At 51.3% G+C, this 19916-nt stretch overlaps 3 protein-coding genes across 4 annotated transcripts in view; 2 read left to right on the top strand and 1 right to left on the bottom strand.

Moving 5' to 3' along the window:
• Window positions 1-19305, top strand: part of CIART (circadian associated repressor of transcription) — a 30881-nt gene extending 11576 nt beyond the window's left edge. The window contains exons 1-6 of one of the 2 annotated variants that reach the window (XM_070951069.1): window positions 13958-14006; window positions 15316-15861; window positions 16417-16492; window positions 17071-17149; window positions 17433-17559; window positions 18630-19305. In XM_070951069.1, coding sequence (XP_070807170.1) covers window positions 15331-15861; window positions 16417-16492; window positions 17071-17149; window positions 17433-17559; window positions 18630-19160 — 1344 coding nt within the window. In that variant the 5' untranslated portion in view covers window positions 13958-14006; window positions 15316-15330 and the 3' untranslated portion in view covers window positions 19161-19305. Of the gene's footprint in view, window positions 1-13957; window positions 14007-15315; window positions 15862-16416; window positions 16493-17070; window positions 17150-17432; window positions 17560-18629 lie in introns of those variants that run through there. The other variant, XM_070951068.1, reaches the window with a different exon arrangement.
• On the top strand, window positions 75-4438 carry APH1A (aph-1 homolog A, gamma-secretase subunit). The gene is given in 6 exon segments (XM_070951072.1): window positions 75-144; window positions 147-195; window positions 828-901; window positions 1162-1284; window positions 2093-2220; window positions 3288-4438. Coding segments are annotated over 6 exon segments (939 nt in total). The 3' UTR covers window positions 3783-4438.
• CA14 (carbonic anhydrase 14) lies at window positions 1161-11514 on the bottom strand. The gene is made up of 11 exons (XM_070951070.1): window positions 11379-11514; window positions 9390-9410; window positions 8950-9129; window positions 8614-8759; window positions 7914-8009; window positions 7083-7149; window positions 6415-6572; window positions 6085-6211; window positions 5944-5964; window positions 5419-5503; window positions 1161-1327 (listed from the first exon to the last, which is right to left on the bottom strand). The coding sequence occupies exons 1-11, from the start codon at window positions 11434-11436 to the stop codon at window positions 1276-1278; spliced, it is 1011 nt and encodes a 336-aa protein (XP_070807171.1). The 5' UTR covers window positions 11437-11514; the 3' UTR covers window positions 1161-1275.
• Window positions 19306-19916: the final 611 nt, after the last annotated feature.

The following is a 19916-nucleotide window of genomic DNA, read 5'->3' as shown; positions in this document are numbered from 1 at the left end:
GGTGCCTGTGCGGGGAGCTCCGCCCAGGGGCATCCCAGTCCTCCCCTCGCTGCTCCTCCCCCTACCGAGGCACGATGGGGGTGGGCGTGTTTTTCTGCTGCTCCTTCATCACCTTCAGGCCGGCGCTGGTGCTCTGCCTGCTAACTAGGCCGGAGACCCTCTGCGTGTCATTATCCTGGTGGCAGGGGCTGAAAGGTGGCTGGGTGTGCCCCCTTCCCAGTTCAGCAAGGAAGGGGGGCTGCCAGCGGCGGCGGGTCCCGGTTCTGACAGGTTCTAGAGAGCCGTTAACGGAAATTTTGAGTAGTTTGGAGAACTGGCAAATGCTACCTCTGGCTGGCCCCAAAGTGGGGTGGGAATAGAGATTTTGCAGTATCCTTCCCCTGCCACGCCCACCAAGCCACACCACGCCCACCAAGCCATGCCCACCAAAACTGTAGTAAAAAAAAATTGGATTTCACCACTGGTCCCGTCTCCTCCTCCTCCAATGCCTTCTTTGGTACTGACTTCAGCATTCAGAGCAAGGTGTCTTTTGAGGATAGGCAGTCTTTCTCTCAGGATATTTATTTGTGCATCCTTTCTTTATTTCATTTGGGACTCTAGCTTAAGCTGGGATCGGTGAATCAGGTCCTCTGTTTCTTGGGATTGCGTGGTAGAGTTAGGGTTAGTGATGGTGTTAATTCAAGATGAAATGTTCCTTGAACCTAAATGGGACAAAGAATCCAAGAAGAACAAAGGGGAAAAAAGGAGATAGTCAGTGGAGGCGGCCACTTGTTGCTGGTATTTTTGGAGCTTAATGAGTTCCCCGCTTCCTCTGCGTCCCGTTTTAGGAAAGCAGATGAAGGGCTTGTGACCATAAGCGAAGATGGGCGATCCCCCGTTTTGACCAAACAAATGGCCTATGGTGAGTGAACCTCTGGCTATGGGGGTTGCCACAGAGGAGAGTCGGGGGCTTTTTGATGACCTCAATCTTAGCTTAAGTGGCTGCTGCACATCTGGCATCCTTTTCAAAATAGTTATGCCTCAAAAAGCTTCTCTCTCGTTTTGGGAACTGCCTTTTTGGAGTGCCCGTGCTGGGTCTTTTCTAAACAGCTGCCAGAGTTACTGCTAATTGGTCAAACCATTTCAAATGTTTTCCACTCTTGATTTTCCACTCACCGGTAGTGTCCGGCCTCTCCTTTGGCATTATCAGCGCCATCTTCTCCGTCATTAACATCCTTGCAGATTCCATTGGTCCCAGCACAGTTGGCATCCATGGGGATTCGCCCTATTACTTCATCACTTCAGGTAGGGCCTTTTGTGGGTGGAGAGATTGCCGAAAGAAACGTTTCTTTAAAAAAAAACGAAAAGACTATATGTGGCTTTTCCCCTGGTCCCTCTGGTGTTTCAGCAAGAGGCATTTTCAGACATTTTAGAATCAGAAAAAGTATGAGATTCAGCTGGCTGGGCTGTAGAAAGGCAGCCGCCCCCCTCCACGAGACAGGTTTTGATGCAGGGAGGAATCTATAAAACTTTTGGCATAACTGCTTCTCCAGGCCGGAGTATGATGTGCGTAGACTGAGCTGCAAACCCCACCGAAACATCAAAAGCATTTTGTTGTGACAGGTGTGAAAAAAAAAATCCTAAGGCTCTCCTTAAGAAAATGCTTAAGACAGTAAAGGACAGTATTGTCCTCAAAGTACTTTTTTTTTTCACCAGGCAATTGGACTTTCTTGGTTTTTTTTTCTTTCTTTGAAAATGTTTTGTTCCTCATCCAAGAAACTTCTTCAGTTCTGAGGATGAGATCCAGTTTCTTGGATGAGAAGCAAAAGGTTTCCAAAGAAAGAAAGAAAAAAAAAACAAGAAAGTCCAGTTGCCTTTTGAAAAAAAGAAAGCACTTTTGGAACAACCATGATTGGGATGATTGAGAATCTCCATAAACATTTACAATAAACTATTTTTTCAGAGTTTTCTAATGTTTTCCTAGTCCTTTTGTTAGGCATTTTGATGTTTTGCTGTGCTTGGCCCCAATTCCGTTCTCTGAGCTGTCTCGGACTTTGCACAAACTCGGGCATGTCATGTGGCTGAATTCCCCTTTCTTGGCTTCTCAATTCAGCTTCTCTGACCATGGCCCTGGTTTTCTTACACATGTTCTGGGGGACCATTTTCTTCCATGCCTGTGAGAAGACGCACTACTGGAAGCTGGCCCTGGTGATTGTCAGCCACCTGGTGATATCTGGACTGGTGAGTGGATCTGGAAGGAGATCCGGTTGCCCAGGATTTATGCTAAAATGTGTGTTTCATCTGGTTCTCCTCTTAAGAAGGCAGTACTGAGCTTCTATTCTTTCTAGATTGGCTTTCTCCAGGAGAAGAGATCCCACCCATCCATTATTTCTGAGGAAGGGAGAAAGGTTTACAGCCCAACATGCTTGATAGTTCTAAAAAAAAATATTTTTTTTGTTTGCTAAGCAGAATCTATTCAATAATGATCCCCAGATCATTTACTACAGGAACAAGTTTCTCTTATATTTGAGCATGGTAACCTCATGGTCAAACTTGAAATCACAGAAGAAAAAAATTTGCAATAGGAAAGGGCTTTCTTGCTGGATAACATAACTAGCTGGGCTGGCTTGAGTTAAATTTTAAATTGATTTTAAATTGGGTTGTTTTAATTTACGGCCAAAATATTTAATTATTTTAAACTGTTTTTTTAAATTTTGTATGTTCTGTTTTTTACTTTGGCTGTTCACCGCCCTGAGTCCTATTTGGAGAAGGGCGGTATAGAAATGGAAACAAATAAATAAACAAATAAACAAATAAATAAATAAATAAAACCTCAAAATAGGTTAATTTGATTAAAAGGAGAAAAGTCAAACAAACAAATGTTGGTTGAAGCCTTCATAGGTCTACTGTGTGATTGCTCAGGACAAGGACCTCCCAAAGACGCTGAGCCAATTGTCCCTTGACTTGGGAAATGTCTGAAAACAGGGAAAAGATAACCAACTTTCCGGTTTCCAGCCAGTTGTGATTGTAAGCCATGGTTTATGTCTTAGTGAATCATGGGAGCCAAAGCAATGTAGTTCCTTTAACAGAACATACTTAAAATACTTTTCCCTTGGGGACCCAGAGGGCCTGTACTTCCCCAGGAGGGAATTGTACTCTGCATTTGTGCTGCATTTGGGACAAAGTGGGCCACTTAGCAGACCAGGCCAAGTCTCTCAGTTCAAAGGCAGAGGGAGGGAATGGATGGGCGGGGGAACCACTGCAGACACAGCTGCCTTCTGAAATCCTCTCTCACTTTCTCCCCACAGACATTTCTGAACCCATGCTATGAAGCAAGCCTCATTCCCATCTTCCTCATCACCATCTCGATAGGGGTGTGGGCCTTTTTCACAGCTGGTGGTTCACTGCGCCAGTGGTTCACATCCTTGCCTGCCTCTCCTGTGAGGGCCATGGGTTTTGTGGGGTTTGGAAAAGAGAGAAGTGGAGGGGGTGGGGAGAAGAACAGCAAGAATTTTGGGAGGCCTTTCACTGTTCTCTTGAAAGTGCCTAAAAGGGTGGGGGTGTCCTGCATCCGGGGTGCAATGCAGTTGAGGAATACAGATTGGGTCTCAGTTCTCCCTTGCCCATCCTGTTCCATCTGTTCTAGAAGCCAGAGGAGGGTGATCCGAACTTGGAAGACTTACTTGGTGCCTTGTCTCGGGTTTGCCCGCAGGTTAATTATTCTGTCCTTCCTTGTAGGCAGGGAGAAAGGGGATGGCCACATTATAGTGTATTCTGAGCTGCAACTCCCTGTGGAGGACTGAGTCCCTGCCCATTGGGTCCTGGTGGTCAGAAGCTTCCTAGGAAAGATGAGCCCCCCCCAAGGACAATTTCCACACTGCTGAATGGGGGTCTTCACCTGGGACAAGGGCTCCCCGAGCTGCTCAGATGGTTGGAGCTCCTGCCTGGCCCTGGGAAGGTAGAAAAGGCTCCTTGGCTTAAAAATGGCTTGGAATGCAGGAAGACTAGCTGTGTGCCTTGTGGCTTGTGGCTGGGAACCCTCTCCTTCCTCCAGCTCTGTTTATTCTCCTTTGCTTGCCCTGGAAGATGAACACTCGGCTTCTCCTGGAGAGCTGAGCAAGCCCCAGTCCCTTATGTTCCCTAGTAGATTCCGCTGGACGTTTTGTGGGCTACGGTTAAGTTCCCCGTGTGCCAACAAAATCCCTTTGTTCTCAGCCTGAACTTTTCCTTCATCCACTGGGGAATCCTGTATAGACACTGGACCTGGTGGGGCGCAAAAGCACCATCTGCTGGCTAGGAGGTGCCACTGTGTCTATATGAACACAAAGGATCTTTCTTGCTCTGACTTAATTCTTCTTTTTTATAAAGTCCCAATCCTACTTTCTTTCTTTAATGTTGAGCCCTAAATCCTTTTATGAGTTGGTCCATGGTGCGGTTAATAAAAAGAGTTCTCTGGTAACTGTTCTCATGTTGGGTCACCTTGGGCAATGAGGAAAGCGGGCCCTGCCAGTGGGTGGCACAAAGATGTCTCACGCCATGGGGCCCTTTCTGGATGTAGACTTCTGCTTATGCTGCCTGATCAAAAGGCTGGTCAAGCTCAAAAGCTGGGTTTGCACAGCGTGTTTGTCTTGACTCAAATAGGGCTGAGTGGTTTGTCACCCAAGTGTTCTGCGAAGCCAGCCCTTGTCCCAGCACAGCTGGTTTTGTGAATGTGGCAGTTGTGTTTTGTTGAGTGGGATTCTGAATACTGGGCGAGACCAGCCCAGATATTCAACCTGGGCCTTGGGATTCCCATGGCTTCCTCTCTTTTGGCAACCATGGAAGTTGGCAGGAGATACAATAGCAGCTTTGTGTTTAAAATGATAAAGGGAGTCTTGGTGGGGCTGTGGATTCTCTTAGGAGTCACAGCATTATGGAGGAGAAACTTTCCCAGGTGCCAACTGCCTCTTCCTGATCTTGCTGGAGAGGGAAATCAGCTGGGCAGCGTGGCAGAAGAGGGAGGCCGGTGTTGGTTGGGCTAGTTCCTTCTCCAGACGATCTTGCTGGTTTCCCCTCCCTCCCCCCAGTCTAAATACTTGTGGCTTCCACAAAGAACAGAAAAGATGGCAGGGCTGCAGGTGGAAGTCTTGTCCTGGTGGGGAGGCTTCTGCAGTGGCCCTTTGCTCCTGCCATTCTTGTTCACTAGAGTAGAAAAACACAAAGCTCACGATAGGGGCAGGAGGAAGTTTAATAAATATCTATTGTGTTCTCTTTCCAGTGAAATTCTCTCACGGTTTTCACATTCATGGTACACCACTTGGCGAGGAGTGGGGTGATGGAAAGGATCACTTCAATCACTTGCCCCTCCAGAACAAAACATGTGGGAACCTCCCTTATTCTGGCACTGCAGTGCAGTTAGACAGGAACCGGGCTGGCATCCCACATTCACCTGCTCCTCACCGGCTTCTCTTTGCCAAAATCCAACCAGCAAGGAAGACACCCAGGCAGCCCAAGAGCACTGCAACAATTATGGCAATGACCTCACCTGGAAAGAGAAAAGAGGGAAAGAGGTCAGAACAGTTAAAGAGAGGATGGGGGGGAGATGGATACACCCCAAGTTTAAAAATGGAATGCACTTCCTCTTTGAGGACTAGAACAGTGAGCAAACTGAGGTGTAAGCCAGGAAGTTCATGGCTAAAAAACACTTTAACTACCATAGTAGCTGTCGTTCTCCAGAAAGGTGGTCAGGCCTGCCGGCTCATTTCTCATTTTCTTTGCATGATTATTGGAAGTTCTGACTGACAGAAACCCCTCCCCATCCCCACCCATGATGGCCAGCTCTTTAATCAGTGGTCCTTCTCTGGCCCCAGGGCAGGGTAGGCCTGGATTGGCAAGGCTCCCGTCCTCCACCACCACTGAAGCTTGGCTAGCTGGCTGTACAAGTTGTGCCTGGCCCCCTTGAGCATCATAGGAGGGGAGTCGCACCTGCAGAGTATTCCGATGGCCCTAGAAGGGAAGGGAGAGAAAGGTGTTGGGCCAAATTTGTCCACCAGAGGGCAGCCTCCCCCATCTCTACAGGTGAGTCCATGCACACAAAACACCCAGGAAAGCAGCCTCTGTGCTCACCGACAGGGAAGGAGGTGAAGACCAGGCGTTGGTTCAAGGGCTGGGGCACCCGGAAGTTGCTGATCAGCAATTCGGAGGGGGTCTTCCCATCTTTTGTAGAATAAAGAGATTTCTGCAGCTTCTCCAGCTATAAAAGATGCGATTCAAGCCTGCTACTAGTTTTCTCTAGAGGAATTTGCACACACACCCCTCCCCCACCGATGGACGTAACCCGTTTCTATTGACTAATGAGAACCCCTTCTCCAACAGCCGTCCTGGGGCTGCCCCCCTCCCCCATCCAACATGCAGACCCTTTGCCTAAACTGAACCACTTCATCTTTCAGGCTCTACCTGAGTGGCAGAGATGCGAGCTGACTGGTGGAAAACCGTCCACAGCACACTCTGATAGCAAGGCGGGGTTGTCAGTGAACCATTGTAGCGGTAGTAGTGGCCCAGATGCGCCGGGAGCAGCTCTCGTACATTGAACGGAGCAACGATGACTTCTTGCTCTGGTGAGTTTAGGAGGTGGGGAAATGGAAAGAGAAAACCGGAATGACAAAAGAGGTCCGGGGGGAGGGGGGGAAGAGAGACCAGGGCTGGCTTTTGGGAGCCTTCCTGTTGCATGCCTGAGGCTGTATAAGGCTGGAGGCCTGCCTAGTCTGGCCTCCCAGCTCCAAGGAACAGGCAGGGGACCTTTTTGCAGAGCAACTCCCTGGCTGATGGGCTTTTAAGTGCTTGCTTCTGAAGAATCTCACTACTGAGAACCACTGGGAATATAAAATCTATTTTCCAGCACTTTTTTTTCAAGAAATTAATGATCCTGAATGCTCTGTTTTCACCGTTATTGTAAAATAACGACGTGTGTTTGAAGAAGCAGACTGCAAAGTGACACGTGACGTCTCAATCCTCCTCCAGAGCCCAGCTAGGATTTCAGGGCCTCTGCCAGCCGTTCCACTCTCTCCCTTGTGCTTTTGTCCGTCCCTCCTGCCAGCCCTTCCCTCCCCCAAAGGACCCTCTACCTGCATAAAGGATGCTGTCCAGACGGTCCAAGATGTGGTTGTAGGCAGGATTCTCCACACTGTCAACCTGCCAGATGCAAAGAAGCAGTGACTTCTCCCTGTTGATCAGTGATGGCTCTCTTTCTTTGCCAGGCCACCAAAGGCTGGCACGGAGCCTGTAGCTGAATAATTTGCTTCATGTGGGGCAGAGGAGAAGTTTTAAAACAGAAGAGAGAGAGAAAAGAAACACGGATCAAGGGATAGGAGAAGGTGACTAAATAAACTGCATCACTCTGTTTGGCACCGTGGGTGAAGGTTTGCCAAGGAAGCAGTTTTTATTCAGGAAAGAAGGTTCTGTGGCACCGTCACACAGGAATTTTCGAGGCCCAAGAGAGTTTTAGGCAAATCTGGTAAGAACGCAGGCTCCTTTAGATGGGACTCACTCATGCCTCCTTTAGAGCACCGACCTCTGGTCATGATTTTTGCAAGTGTTTTGCTGTATGCCTTCTGTTGAAGAAGTCAACCCTGGAGCGCCTCAAACACCAGTGGTGGCTGCGTCCCCCTTTTGTCAGCAGGGGAGCCTAGAGCTTAAGCCACCTAGTCTGTAAGGAGAGCTTTCCTGGGCCTCCCCCTGCCAGAAGCTCTGGGAGGATGTTAATTAAACACTGGATCTGTATTTTTCAGCAGTCAGTACGGTTGGCAGGTGGCTGTCTAAAGAATGCCTGGCATAAGGGAGCAGGGAGGGACCCTAAAGTGGCCAAGAAGGAGAGGGTGGAGGGTGGAGGAACCAAGGAAGCGCTCAACAGTTCTGGAGAGTGGCCACGGCACCATCTTCACCCGGCAGACACTCACCTCCAGGAAAATGCCCAGCACTGCCAGCCCATCCGGTTGGTGTTTGGCCACGCTCAGGTTGGCGTACTTCTCTGAATTGAAGTGGACCACATGAAGCTGAGGGTGAAGACAAAGAGTTAAAGGGCAGGGAGGAAAAGCTTCGTGACGTTTATCGAAATGTGGTGGAGTTGGGATTTCTTCTTGCGGGCAGCCAAGTCAGCTTTTCCGACTATGAAAAGCAGCTCCATTCCTCCTTCAGCCCATGGCCAGAGGGATCCGTTAGGGCAAAGTCCCTCTGAGGAGAGACCGATTCCAGTTACGGAGGAAAGAGAAATCGCAACACGCCCATGGTGAAGGAGGGAATGCAACTGACAGCGGAGCTTCACGGAGTAAGGATCAGCAGGACCCATCATGCCAGAGTCCCAAGTCATTTGGGGGCCACAGATATTGGAAAGGTCCAGACCAGTCCATGCAAAAGTGGGCATAGAAAAGTGGCTCCTTCAGAAAAAAAAAGACCTGGATATAGGCTTCCCAGTCTGCAGTCCCCAGAATTCCCAGCCAGCCTCGATGAACATTCTGGGTGTTGCAGTCCCCAGATAACTCTGGTGGAACTGGGCTTCCTTGGCCAAAGCAGGCAGAGTGTTAGGCCAATTCAGCCACTGCTTGTGCCCCAGCAAGGGGCCCAGCTGGGGCTGCCTGCATGTAAGTACCGCTGGCTTACCTCTGCTGGGAAGGCCTGACCATCCACACGGTGTTCGGAGCCCCCGGCCCGGCTGTTACTGCTGCCCCAGTGGAAGTGTAGCTGCACTGCTGAGTAGAGGCTGGGCAGGCCATGCAGGCGCAGGTTCTCGGGGAGGGAGAGCTGCACTGTGGAGGCAGAGAGCAAGGAGCCTCAGCTTGCAGCCAGCGGGGAGGAGGAACACTATCACAAAGTAGATCTATGGTATGGTGCTCTTTCTAGAGTTACTAGTCCTCAAGATGGGGAAGACGGAAAAAGCATTGTCTTCTCAACCAGACCTTTGCACAATAAACAACAGATCCTGTGAATTGTTCTTACCTGTGTGCCCGTTATTGGTCAGGGTCAAGGAGCCACTCCCAGGGTCGCGGTATCCCTCTGGCTCAATGGGAGGCAGAGAAGAATCATATTGGACCAAATCTGTCTGGATATCGAGGGGCGATTGAGCCTGCCAACCACAGTCTGGATATCTCTCTGGCCAGTGCGTCTGCCCGTCAGAGCCTGGAAAAAGAGAAAAGGCTTATGGATCCAGGATGCAGAAAGGCCCCCCTCCTCTCACAAAATGTTTCCGCCCCCTATTCTGGAAGTGCCTTTTTTTTTTCCTACTGGAGACCTCCGAAGGGCCTTTCTGGAGCACCTGAAGGACTGTGGGAGGCTTTGTCAGCGAAGAGGCACGTTTGGGCAGCCCCTCCCGACTTTGTGGCTACATTTGCAATTCCGATGAGCAGAGTAAGGTATTGCTTGCAGCTGTTTCTCCTTACCTTCGTATGTCCAGTGGGAACCTGCAGGAGAAGGGCAGAGGAAGAGACTCTTGGCTGACAGCTCCAGATGTGGGGCCACTTCCGTCCTGGCAGAAAGAGCCCATAGCAAAGAAACCCACCTGTGAGCTGCAAGAACAGGGCTGAACCCTTCACAAGGGAAGAATCCCACACCTGTTTCCACAACAGACCGTGAGGTGATCTTGCACCAATCGGATATGGGAGCAGTTGCTCCCTTCTAGCTTGACGGGAGGTGGCACGGCTGTGTCCGCGGAAGTCCCGCTCTTAAAAGGGAACAGGTACCGGCGCGTGATATTCTGACCTGCATTCTCTCCCCTGTGCTGGAATCCTGTCCTTTATTTCAGAAAAGGAGCTTTGGAAAAAAAAGATCAGCTAATCTCCAGGGACCTAAAAGCACTGCCAACTAGAACTGCAAGACTAGCCTCCTTTCAGACCTTTGGAATAAGGGGGCTGCTTTTTAAAATCTAGGCGATAGCCTCTTTCTCTGTTTTGAAAGAATGAAACCTGAGTTGATACACTAGAGAAAAGAAGCTGAATTCTTCCACCCCGAAAAAGGACAGCTGGCCGTGAGCAGACATGTCACCTCCTGAAGGCGCATGAGCTGCTGCTAAATTTATTCTGGCTGGTGGCGTGAAGATGTGTGTTTGGCTTCCTCCCCAGAGTTGAGAGCAGTCCCAGAGCGGATGCTGCCGTTGTCTCTCGGAGGACCTGGGGGCCTAGCCTAGCACATAGCCTCATCCCTGTCTACATCTTGGCACCCTCGTTTAGACCCGGCTTGAGACGGTGGCTTTCTGCCCTTCTGCCAAAGAGGCCTCACCCAGTGTTCTTTCCCCCTTCCCTGTGGCAAAGGCAGGTGTCAGGCTGCCATTTCCTTGCCGTCCACTCCCCTTGAGCTCCACCTGGCTGGGCCTGCCAGAAGGGCTTGTGTTTGCAGCCTCGGATACAGTTTGGGAGTTGTCAGCCCAGATTGCAGAGTGGCCGAGTCCATAAGCCACGGGAAGCAGATCATGCCGTAGAGCGCGCGCGCACGAGAGAGTTGAGGACGATTGATGGATCTGATTGAAGAGCACAGCATCCAAAAACCTTTGGCATAAATTGCCTTCAAATGTCTGTGGAGATTCTCAAGTCATCTGGGTTTTCATCTGTGCTTTCTCCAAAAGGCAACTGGACTTTTTTGGTGGTCCTCCCCCATGAAAAAGTTTTGCTTCTCATCCAAGAAGCTTCTCCAGTTCTAGAAAGTCCAATTGCCTTTTTGGAAAAAGCACCTCTGGGTTAGCTTTCAAAGCTTCCAGGAGAGACTCATGCTAATTCCCCATCTGAAGTCTTCTCGTGACAAATGGTTGTATTCTCTAAAATTTTTATTCTTTTCTCATTACTCTGTTTTCCTCACTCTTTCCCCTTCTCTTGGGCTGTTCAGTTCAGAAACTTTCTTTCAAGAATAGTGTTACCGTTTCCGTGCTTGCTCTCAGGCAGCTTCTTTGTAAATATTTTCCCAGGATTGTTACTCTCCCATTTTATCAAGAGTATTTTCAGCTTCATTCTTTCTTACAAGTGAGAGAGTGATAGATAATTCTAGAAGCCACTGCCAGTGCCTGTAGGCATTACAGCTTCTGGGAGTCCTAACAGAACAGAAGAGAAACGAGGGCAGGCCCTCTGCGAACCTTCCTCCCTGCAAAGAGCAGAGTTGTTTGCAAACTTTGCCAGCGCTCCATCCAAAGGATTAGTCTGAGAAGGGGCTCGCTTGCTTTCAGAGAAACAAATAAGCGTCTTTTTAAAAAAACTAAAATGCCTCAGCAGCCCAGAGTGGTTACCAGGGGTAGCTGCCTTGTTGTGTCCATCCAAGTCTCTGCCAGAAAAAGCCCCCCTTCCCTCTCCCCGAGCTGCCTAGTTGCAGTGGGTCCCCGTGGAGAAAGGCAGAGGGGCCCCATGAAGAAACAAAGGGCTGGGAGGAAAAAGAAAAACGCCACTTACCCCCACTTGCAGCCAGGGCTTGGGAAAGAGCTTGCCAGAGGGTGAGAACTAGCAACATCTTGGAATATCAGAAAAGGAAAAAGCAGGTGAAATGGGAGGAAAAACTCCAAAGAAATGGACGGGTCCTGAGCCAAGAGGAGTCTCTGTTTGGCCAAAGATGGGATCTTCCGCTCCCACATCTGCACCCCACTGCTTGCCTCTTTCCAGGGGAGTCAGGAGGTCCCCATTGGACACCGACCAGAAGGCGGCCAATGCCATTTAAGGTGGCTCTGGGCAAGCCAGGCAGCCAGCCTGCGGCTGAGGACTCAGCTCCTTAAATCACCCGTCCACCGGTCTGTAGAGTCCCAAATGTGTTTGGACAGGGGGGAGGGAGCTGGAAGAGCTTGGCTCCCCTTCAGGCCTGTGCCAGCCAAGTCCCTGCGCAACAGGCCGGTTCTTTTCATCTGAGCTTTCAGGCAGGCACAGGGAGAGGGGCTCAGGGGGATGATCCAGAGGAGGCACAGCTTTGACCTGGCTCAGAGGCAGGAACAGGGGCAAAATAGTGGCCACACGTCATTGAGCTTCCACGTAGGGACACACAACATTTCACCTGTTGCCACTTTCTAATTTTGTGTTGCACAAAAAAAATCGTGTGGACATACTGAGCATCATGGCTTGCTTGTGTGGCATCCTGGGGGGGGGGGCTCTCTAGGCCTTTCCTGCTGCTATAAGAAGTCCCCCTCATTGCAGCAGAGTTGTGGCTTGTTGCTGTGTACAGAATGTTGCCAAGAACTTGGGAACAAAATATTTTGGGTAGGAGTCATTTCTAGTCTGGTGCTTCACGACCTGCTGGACTGCACCTTTATGTCTCCCCCCTTCCCCATCCTTGACTGCCTGGAAGGTGTTGGGATGGGTTATAGCGCACATTAGCTGAATTTGCTTGTTGGCACTGTGGTAGTTAATAGCTGGCTTGAGGTTCTGTGGATGTAGTTTTCTGATGTAGGAAGCGCATGCATTGCTAAATCCAGAATAAGTAGTGAAGAATAAAAGAAAAGGAGCTGGATTTCAAAGAGGAAGTGACTGGCAGAGAAAGGGTTAAGCACCCCCCCCCCAAAACTGGGGAGATCCACAAGGGCTGTTGCTGCCTGGAAAGCTAACCAATTGGCAGAGCCACAGCAGCGGGGACCAAAGGTCCTTACAGACACTGACCTTTTATCATCTTGCTGATAAGAAGATTGGCAAAAAGACAAGCAGCCAACCTCCCATGGTGGAATTCTGGTTCTACAGAATTGGGGGCCCTTGCCTGGAGGGAAGCAGGCAGGCAAACCCAGGAAACTCCTTCCCCCCCCCCCCAGTTTGGGCTGGACCCCACCAGCTTCCTCTTCTGTGCTGGGTTTCTGCCAGCCTGAAAGAGAGCAGGTCATGGCGACCCAGTTCCCCACCCAGTGTTTGCCTGATTGCGCCAGGTTGTGCTGTTGGGGGGGCGTGGGGGGGCAGGACGGGACAGGAAAACATGGCAAGGGAGCCCTTCCCCAATCAAGGCCAGGAAAGGCAAAGCAGCAGGTTTCCCCTTGCGTCAGCCAATCCCTTTTGTGAAAGGGCAGGAGGAGAAAGGGGGTGCCCTGCATTGATTTCTCAAGCCACACGCCTAACGATGTGACAGTTGCTTATGCTGTGGAACCCAAACTATGCAAGTCAAGGTTAAAGCAAGGTTCTCAAGTGGCTTTGATTTAATCCCCGGGTCTTTCGCGCATTGGTTAAACTTGATGTGTGAACGTGAAACACAAACGCAGCATAAACTTGAACGTTTCGCCAGCATTCCACGTATTGGAGTTAAGTGGAAAGAGAGGAACGTGTTGTTTTATGGGTGTTTCAAGCAAATTGCGACGTCTTTCTTAGAGGCGGTTGGGGCGTCCCTGCGCTTTGGGAAGAACTCGGGTTCTCGCTGTCCTCTCCGGATGGAAGCGCGTTCAATTCACACCGTTGCGGTTACACCTCTACTAATTCGCCTAATCCCGATTAACGTTTGTGACGATCACGGGATGTTCTGGCAGATTCGGGACTGGGCGTCCCCGAAGGCGAACCAACGCGAGCCGGTTGTGTAGCGGGCGAGAGGGGGTCCAGCTCCTTCGTGTCGAGCGCGCGCGATCAGGAGAGTCGCCCGCCGCCCGTTGAATCGCGCCGCCTTCGCTGCTTCTTTCCAAGCAATACACTCCGGTAGCGGCCTGGGTCTGAACCGCAGACCGTCCGGCGAGGTGGGCCGGCCGCAGATTCGATCCCCGCCGTCCCGCGGAACGAAAGCCCGGCGGAGGACGCTTTGCACGCCGCTGCCACGTGTGCGGAGACGCGCCCGGAGAGACACGGGTCTGCCCACTCGCCTCCCGCTCCCCGCTGCCCCGTGCGACCCGCGTGCGGCCGCCTGCGCCTGGCTGGGACCCGCCAGCCAATGGGTGCGCGGCCCTTCTCCCCTCCCCGCGTTGGACGGCGCCGAGCCAATGGCGCGCCGAGGCTGCGGCGCCTCCGGGGCGGGCCAGGAGGGGCGGGGCCTGCGGGCACGTGCGGCGCCGCACGTGGCCGCGTGGTGCGGGTCCTGAGCTGGGCTTGTCTTCCCGGCAGCCGGCAGTTCATCGGAGCCGCCCGGAGCAGCCGGTGGGTAGCGGCGGCGCGAGCGCGGCGTCCTTTTCGTTCCCCCGAGATTTCCCAACAGGGCTTCGGGGTCGGAGACCGAGGCAGGCGGGCGGGCGGGAGGGACAGGGGCGACCCCCTCCGGGGCATGTGCAGAGTGCGCCCGTCGCCTCGGCCAAAGGGCGCCGAGCAAGGGAGGAGCGGCCGCCGGGCTCTCCGGTGGCAGCTTCCGCGTTTGCCGAATCTGGTCCCGGCTGGAGGGTGGCGGCCGCGCTCGGCTGCCTCGGATCTTTTGGGAGCAATGGGTGGCGGGCGGCGCTGCTTCTTTCTGATGGGCCGGGAGCGGGGTTCGCGTGGGACCGACGGGCGAGCTTATTCGCAGGCTGGGCGAGGCCGCCGGGAAGTCAGTCCCGGCTCCGGCTCCTTTGCCTTTTGGAGCTCCTGACTTCGGAACGAAGCGCGAGAACTTGGCGAAAAGCGGCTCTAGAGCTAGCTGTTGTGAGGCCGGGGACGGAGGTGGGGTTACTGGCGAGATGTCCCCGAACTGCGCAGAGGCGGCTTCCGAGTCCTTTCGGCTACGGTCGCCATTGAGGCTCCGGTGGTTTCGAGCCTTTGCTGGCTACGCACCTCCTGCGGGTTTCGCGGACAGCCGCTCGGGCCGAGGGATTCGGGGCTTTTCGCTTGCTCCCGCCGTTTGGGGCTGTTCAGCCAGAACCGACGGGCAGCGTGCCCACCACGTGCGGGGTCAGGATCGGCACCGGCCCTCCCTGCGAAACTTGGCTTCCAGCTCGAGAAATTCGCGGGGTGACTCTGGGCGGTTGGCGCTCTCAGGGCGGCGGCGGCGACGTGGGCCGCCTGGAGCGCCTCCAATAAACCCACCCTGTTTCCTCCGTGCTCCCCCTCCCCCTTCTCCCCTGGAATGCCTTTTCCTTAGCGAGGACAATGCTTTCCCCTGGGAGGGTGCAGAGCACTCTGGCTGGTGGCATGTAGCACCTTGCAGGGCCTGGAAGTGGCCAGGCTTGGGAGCTGGTTGGATGGGTTGTGGTGCTGATCCAACTGGTCCCTTCCCGAGGTTCTGTTCCTTGTGCTTGGAGATCTGTGGCTGCTGCTGGGATGACTGGCTCAGCAGAGCTAGGGTGATGGTTTCTGTCCCCAATTGTAGTGTTTGAATAATGCTGCTGCTGCTTAAAGGAACAGGAGGGGGGCCTCCGAGTTCCAGAAAGTGGGGGATGGGGGGAAATGTCTTGTGGAAATAGCAACCTGTAAATGCTTTCTTGTCTAAGTGCCTGAAGAGGGAAGCCAGGCTGATGGACATCCCCCCTCTTTCTTTTAGCAATCAAGATAATCCATGGATGACACAAGAAGCATCTCTTCCTGGGAGTCTTTCTATTCAGTGGAAAATGCCACCAGCGAAGAAGAGGAGGGCGAGGAAGAGCAGCTCCTATCACCAAAGGGGAATTTCAGAATCTTCCTTCTCAGTGATGGGAAGGAGGTGAGGTTGCCGAGACACCGAGGTTGCCTCAATGGCTCAGGATTCCTCCTCTTGCCTGGTCTGTCTGGTCAGGGACCCGAGCAGCCCTTTGGATTGCAGCCTCCTGGCTCTGGCTGCCTCCGTGGCCCAGAGGGTCCCGGGGAGACATTCCGTAGCCGTCGGGTCAGTCCAAACGGAAGCCTGCCTGGGCAGAGGGTGAACCGAAAGAGGGCTGAGGGCAGCGGTGGCTGCAAGCTTCAGAGCAGTGCCACAGGAGGCAGCCGTCCCCCTCTGTGCCCCACGGCATCTGTGTCATCGCCTGGGATAAAGAGGCAGCGGAGGAAGGAAACGGAAGAGACCCTGCATTCTCCCTGTTGGACGGAAGGGGACCAAGCCTTTGCACAAAAGGTGAGTCCGCTGGTGATCCCGGAGGGATGATGCTCAACTAGGGATTGGGAGAGCTCTTTCCGTGTAGTCCCACCAAGAAACCCCCTAGATCTGATGGTTATCCCACTGCTCCTTCCTTTTACGAGCGAAAGGGAAGAATCCACTGGGGATTTGGTGAGCAATCATCACCACACTGAGAAGGACCATTTTCACTGGGCCGAACGATGGAGGCCACACAGCTGTCTGATTTACTTTTCAGAAGGAGGTGTTGTTCAGTCAGTCTACCTTAAGACTTCGAAGGTGGCTTAGAAAGGGCAGTTTAGAGCGGGGGTTCTGCTAGTAGAGTGCCCACTCGGGTTCAAGCTGCAGATAGGTGGTAATCTCACGGCTACCGTGCCCCTGTTGACATAGACAGTGGCCCTTTTTGTATTGTTTTATGAGCAACCGTGCAGGAATAAACATCAATTGTAATCTTCCGTTCATTCCCAGATTCTTCATTCTTCCCCAGAGAACTGTTTTTAAATCTTGTTGTGCAGCTTTTCACACTTCACACTCTTTTGTGCTCCATGTTTACAGTGCTGGGAACTCCAAGGCTTTGTCCGCCCCCTGTTGGAGCTTCTGAATCGCTTGAAAATGGGCTGCTTTGACCAAGGTTAGGAGCAGCAGGCACACCTGCCTGGGTGCCTTGATGGGAGCGAAATGGGCTGGACATCCTGGCAACTGGGGGATTAGTAAACTGCAAGTGTTGTCTGGGTGCCTGGAAGGAGAGCCATGGAGATGCGTGATCTGGCTGCTTTGATGCCAATATTCCCATTACAGCCGGCCCTTCATAGAGAAGCTTGGGGGAAGTGGTGGGGGAACCCATCCCATTGTAATTCAGAAGCCTATGAAGTATTAAGAGTTCTTACACACTCCAGCAGGTTGTCTTTGAGATCAGTCACTTCTCCTTTACAACCAGAGCTTCAAAAATGGATTGTTTCTATTGACGTTTTTGGCCTTCTTTGCTTTTCTTGCAGTCCCCTCGCACAGACGGGTGGGTGGGTGGAATTAACAATCAATCTGGACAAGTCATAGAGAATTGATGAGATTATTGGCTGCATGTCACCCTTCCACCCGTGTAGTCCGATTCTAGGCAGCAGGCAGTGGGGGAAATGGTTTGAGATCTGTTGCTCTAATCCATTCAATCCTAGTAGCCATGTTTATTGAGCTTCCTGTTTTGGCACTTTGCAGGTCTAAGTAGTTTCCAGCAGAGCGTGGCCATGGATCGGATCCAGCGGATCATTGGTGTCCTTCAGAAGCCTCAGATGGGGTAAGGGTCTCCTTTGCTGGCCAGTGCTGCTCAAGCCCCCTAACTTAGCCAAATGCCTTAACTGTTTTCTTGTCACCACTGAGCTCCTGCTGTGCTATTGCAATTCTGAGACTTGCCTCATCAGAAAACACTTTTTGTGGGGCCCCCTCTGGACTGCATTTTGCAAGGAAAGAGTCTTTAAAAACAGTGTTGTAGCTTTGCTTGTGTGTAGATGTAGAAGAATCTGGATGGCTCCATTACGTATGTATGTATCTGTCTGACTTCATTTTCCCTTGGCTTGCAGGGAGCGATACCTGGGCACCCTGTTGCAGGTGGAAAAGATGCTCAAGATCTGGTACCCTCACATCCCCTTGAAGGACTCCCAGGCCAGCTACAGTGTGTCAGCCAGGGAGGCATGTGGGGCAGCAAAGGTGAGTGCCAAGATCACTTTGTTCTGCCTGACTTGGCTAGATTCTGTACATGACCCATTGACATTATTGTACATATGTAAACCCTTAACCTGTGGAGTTGTAGGGCATGGATGGCTTTCTCTGGGATGAGCTCTCCTTTTTGTACAGTGGGGGCTGTTATTTGTTTTTCCTTTACTCCCTGGAACTTGTAGGAGTGGTGTGAGTGTTTCTGTTTCTTTCTCCAGTTGATTACACCTGCCTGGCTTTCCTTGGATTCTCTCACTCTTCTGTCTAGTCCAAGTTAATAACGCTTCCCCTATTAACACCACCTGATCCTGGACAATAATGTTCCTGGCCTCTCTGTTCCAAAAAGTTGATCTAGCCATGGGATTTGATTTGGTGGATTGATTGATTAACTTTATTTGCTGCTCCTCTCACAACTCTGGGCAAATGTTTGCCTTTGTCTCAACCCATACTGGTTCTCTTTGGACGTGTTGGACTCAAACCACATCCTGTGTTTCCTCAGAGAAATGGGCATTGTGGTCTGACACCTCTGGAGAAAGCCTTGTTGAGGAAACATCTGACAGCCCCCAGTCTCATGTGCAAATCAAGTATTGCGTGAATTGTGATCATAAGGGGCTCCAGCTCCACTGACTGTTCTTGACATAGAAAATAAAGAATCCAGAAGTTTAATTTCATGAATGTTGCCAACTGATAAAACTTCAGGATTGGGGCCTGTCTCACCTCCAGGAGGGATGTTTAGCCGCTCTTTTGTGTCGTGAGGGAACAGGACTTGCATCCTGGTGGCACAGTGGTTAGAATGCAGTATTGCAGACTAATTCTGACTGCCAGCAGTTTGGCAGTTCGATCCTGACCAGCTCAAAGTTGACTCATACTTCCGTCCTTCTGAGGTCGGTAAAATGAGGACCCAGATTGTGGGGGGCAATATGCTGACTCTGTAAACCACTTAGAGGGGGATGAAAAGCACTGTGAAGCGGTATCTAAGTCTAAATGCTGTTACTATTGCTATCTTGTTGAAGGGGGGTTTGGGGCTTCTTAAACCTGGCTTGATTTCCTACCATCTCTCTCAGTCCCTCTGTGTAGAAGACCAGATCATGGGAAGCAGAAGCCCATCCATCCAAGATGACATGCTGAGGCCTTTCTCGGACCTCTCTTCCTTAGAAGACCATGATGTTGGCACTCGGCAGGGAGAGCCAGTACCCATGGGCAATGAACCTGCTCTGAACCTGTCCTGGATTCACATGTTGCCCTTGAACCCTCTTTTGGGACAAGTAGACTTCAGTCAGATGAACTCCACACTTGGGCAGATCTTGCTGGGGCCAAACACGAGCAATTGTGGAGTGGTTTTCTTTCTCCAAAAGGTTGTGTTTGCACAAGCTGCTTCCAAGATTCTTGCACACGGCTGCCCTCCTGGCATGCTGTTCTCTGGCTCAGGGGAGCCACCTCGCTGTCAAAGCTTACCTGGTGTCCTGACGGCAAGCAGCTCCGCCCCCAGAGGAACTCTTGGTGGCCTCTCTTTGTTGCTGCCCCACTTGTCTGGGGAGAAGCTGGAGAGGAGTGAAGCGTCTATAGGAAAACCTGTGAAATGCCGTAGCTCCTGATGCCCCAGCAGACATGTCCCCCTGGACTTGCAGACCATCTTTCCCCTTCACAAACTTTTTAAAAACTTAAATGTTTCACATATGTTCAAGAGAAAGCAGAACTGTACATGCCCTCAGGGTGGAAAACTTTAGTTTCAATAAAGACACTGCCACAATGGCTGTTGATGAGGTTCATGGTTCTTTTTTCCATCCTTTAGACATATATCTTTGTGATCTGATGCAAAACTATATGCTCTTGGCCAAATATGGTCTAGGCTCTGGCCCTGGTATGGCCACTCTTCCATAAGGCACCAAGGCAGGAAGATAATTTAATTACAATTTACAACTAAAAAGAGCTCCTCTCATTCAAAGTGGGAATCCTGAGACCCATCTTACATTCCCTTTTATAGTTAAGACATCAAAGCATTGGAAGAATAATTTTGGGTTCTGCAAGAAGTGATGCAGGAGCAAACAAAAAATGAAGTTCAGGCATACTGTGAGAAAGGAGATTCATTTCCTAAAAGCAAAAAGATTTGCATTTAGGGATAGACTACAGAGAAAATGGGGTGGGAAGCCAGTTTTATAGAGGGGGGGGGACTGGTCCTTGGTGTGAGCAAAGGGGTGTGGTTTGTATACATGCTGGTTGGTATCCTCCCTGTGCAGATCTGCAGATTGCTCCCGATTAGGGCTTTGATCCTGTGCGAAATCCAGAAAGACTGCCCTCAGATAACATGTGGATTTCACCTCTGGCATCCTCCCTTTATCCTGGGGAAATTC

This window comes from Pituophis catenifer, unplaced genomic scaffold (assembly GCF_029215685.1).
Source record: "Pituophis catenifer annectens isolate HBS135680 unplaced genomic scaffold, rPitCat1.0.hap2 SCAF_10, whole genome shotgun sequence".
NCBI classification, from domain to species: domain Eukaryota; kingdom Metazoa; phylum Chordata; class Lepidosauria; order Squamata; family Colubridae; genus Pituophis; species Pituophis catenifer.
Note: the sequence above shows the minus strand (reverse complement) of the source record. Positions and strands in the feature narration are given on the sequence as shown.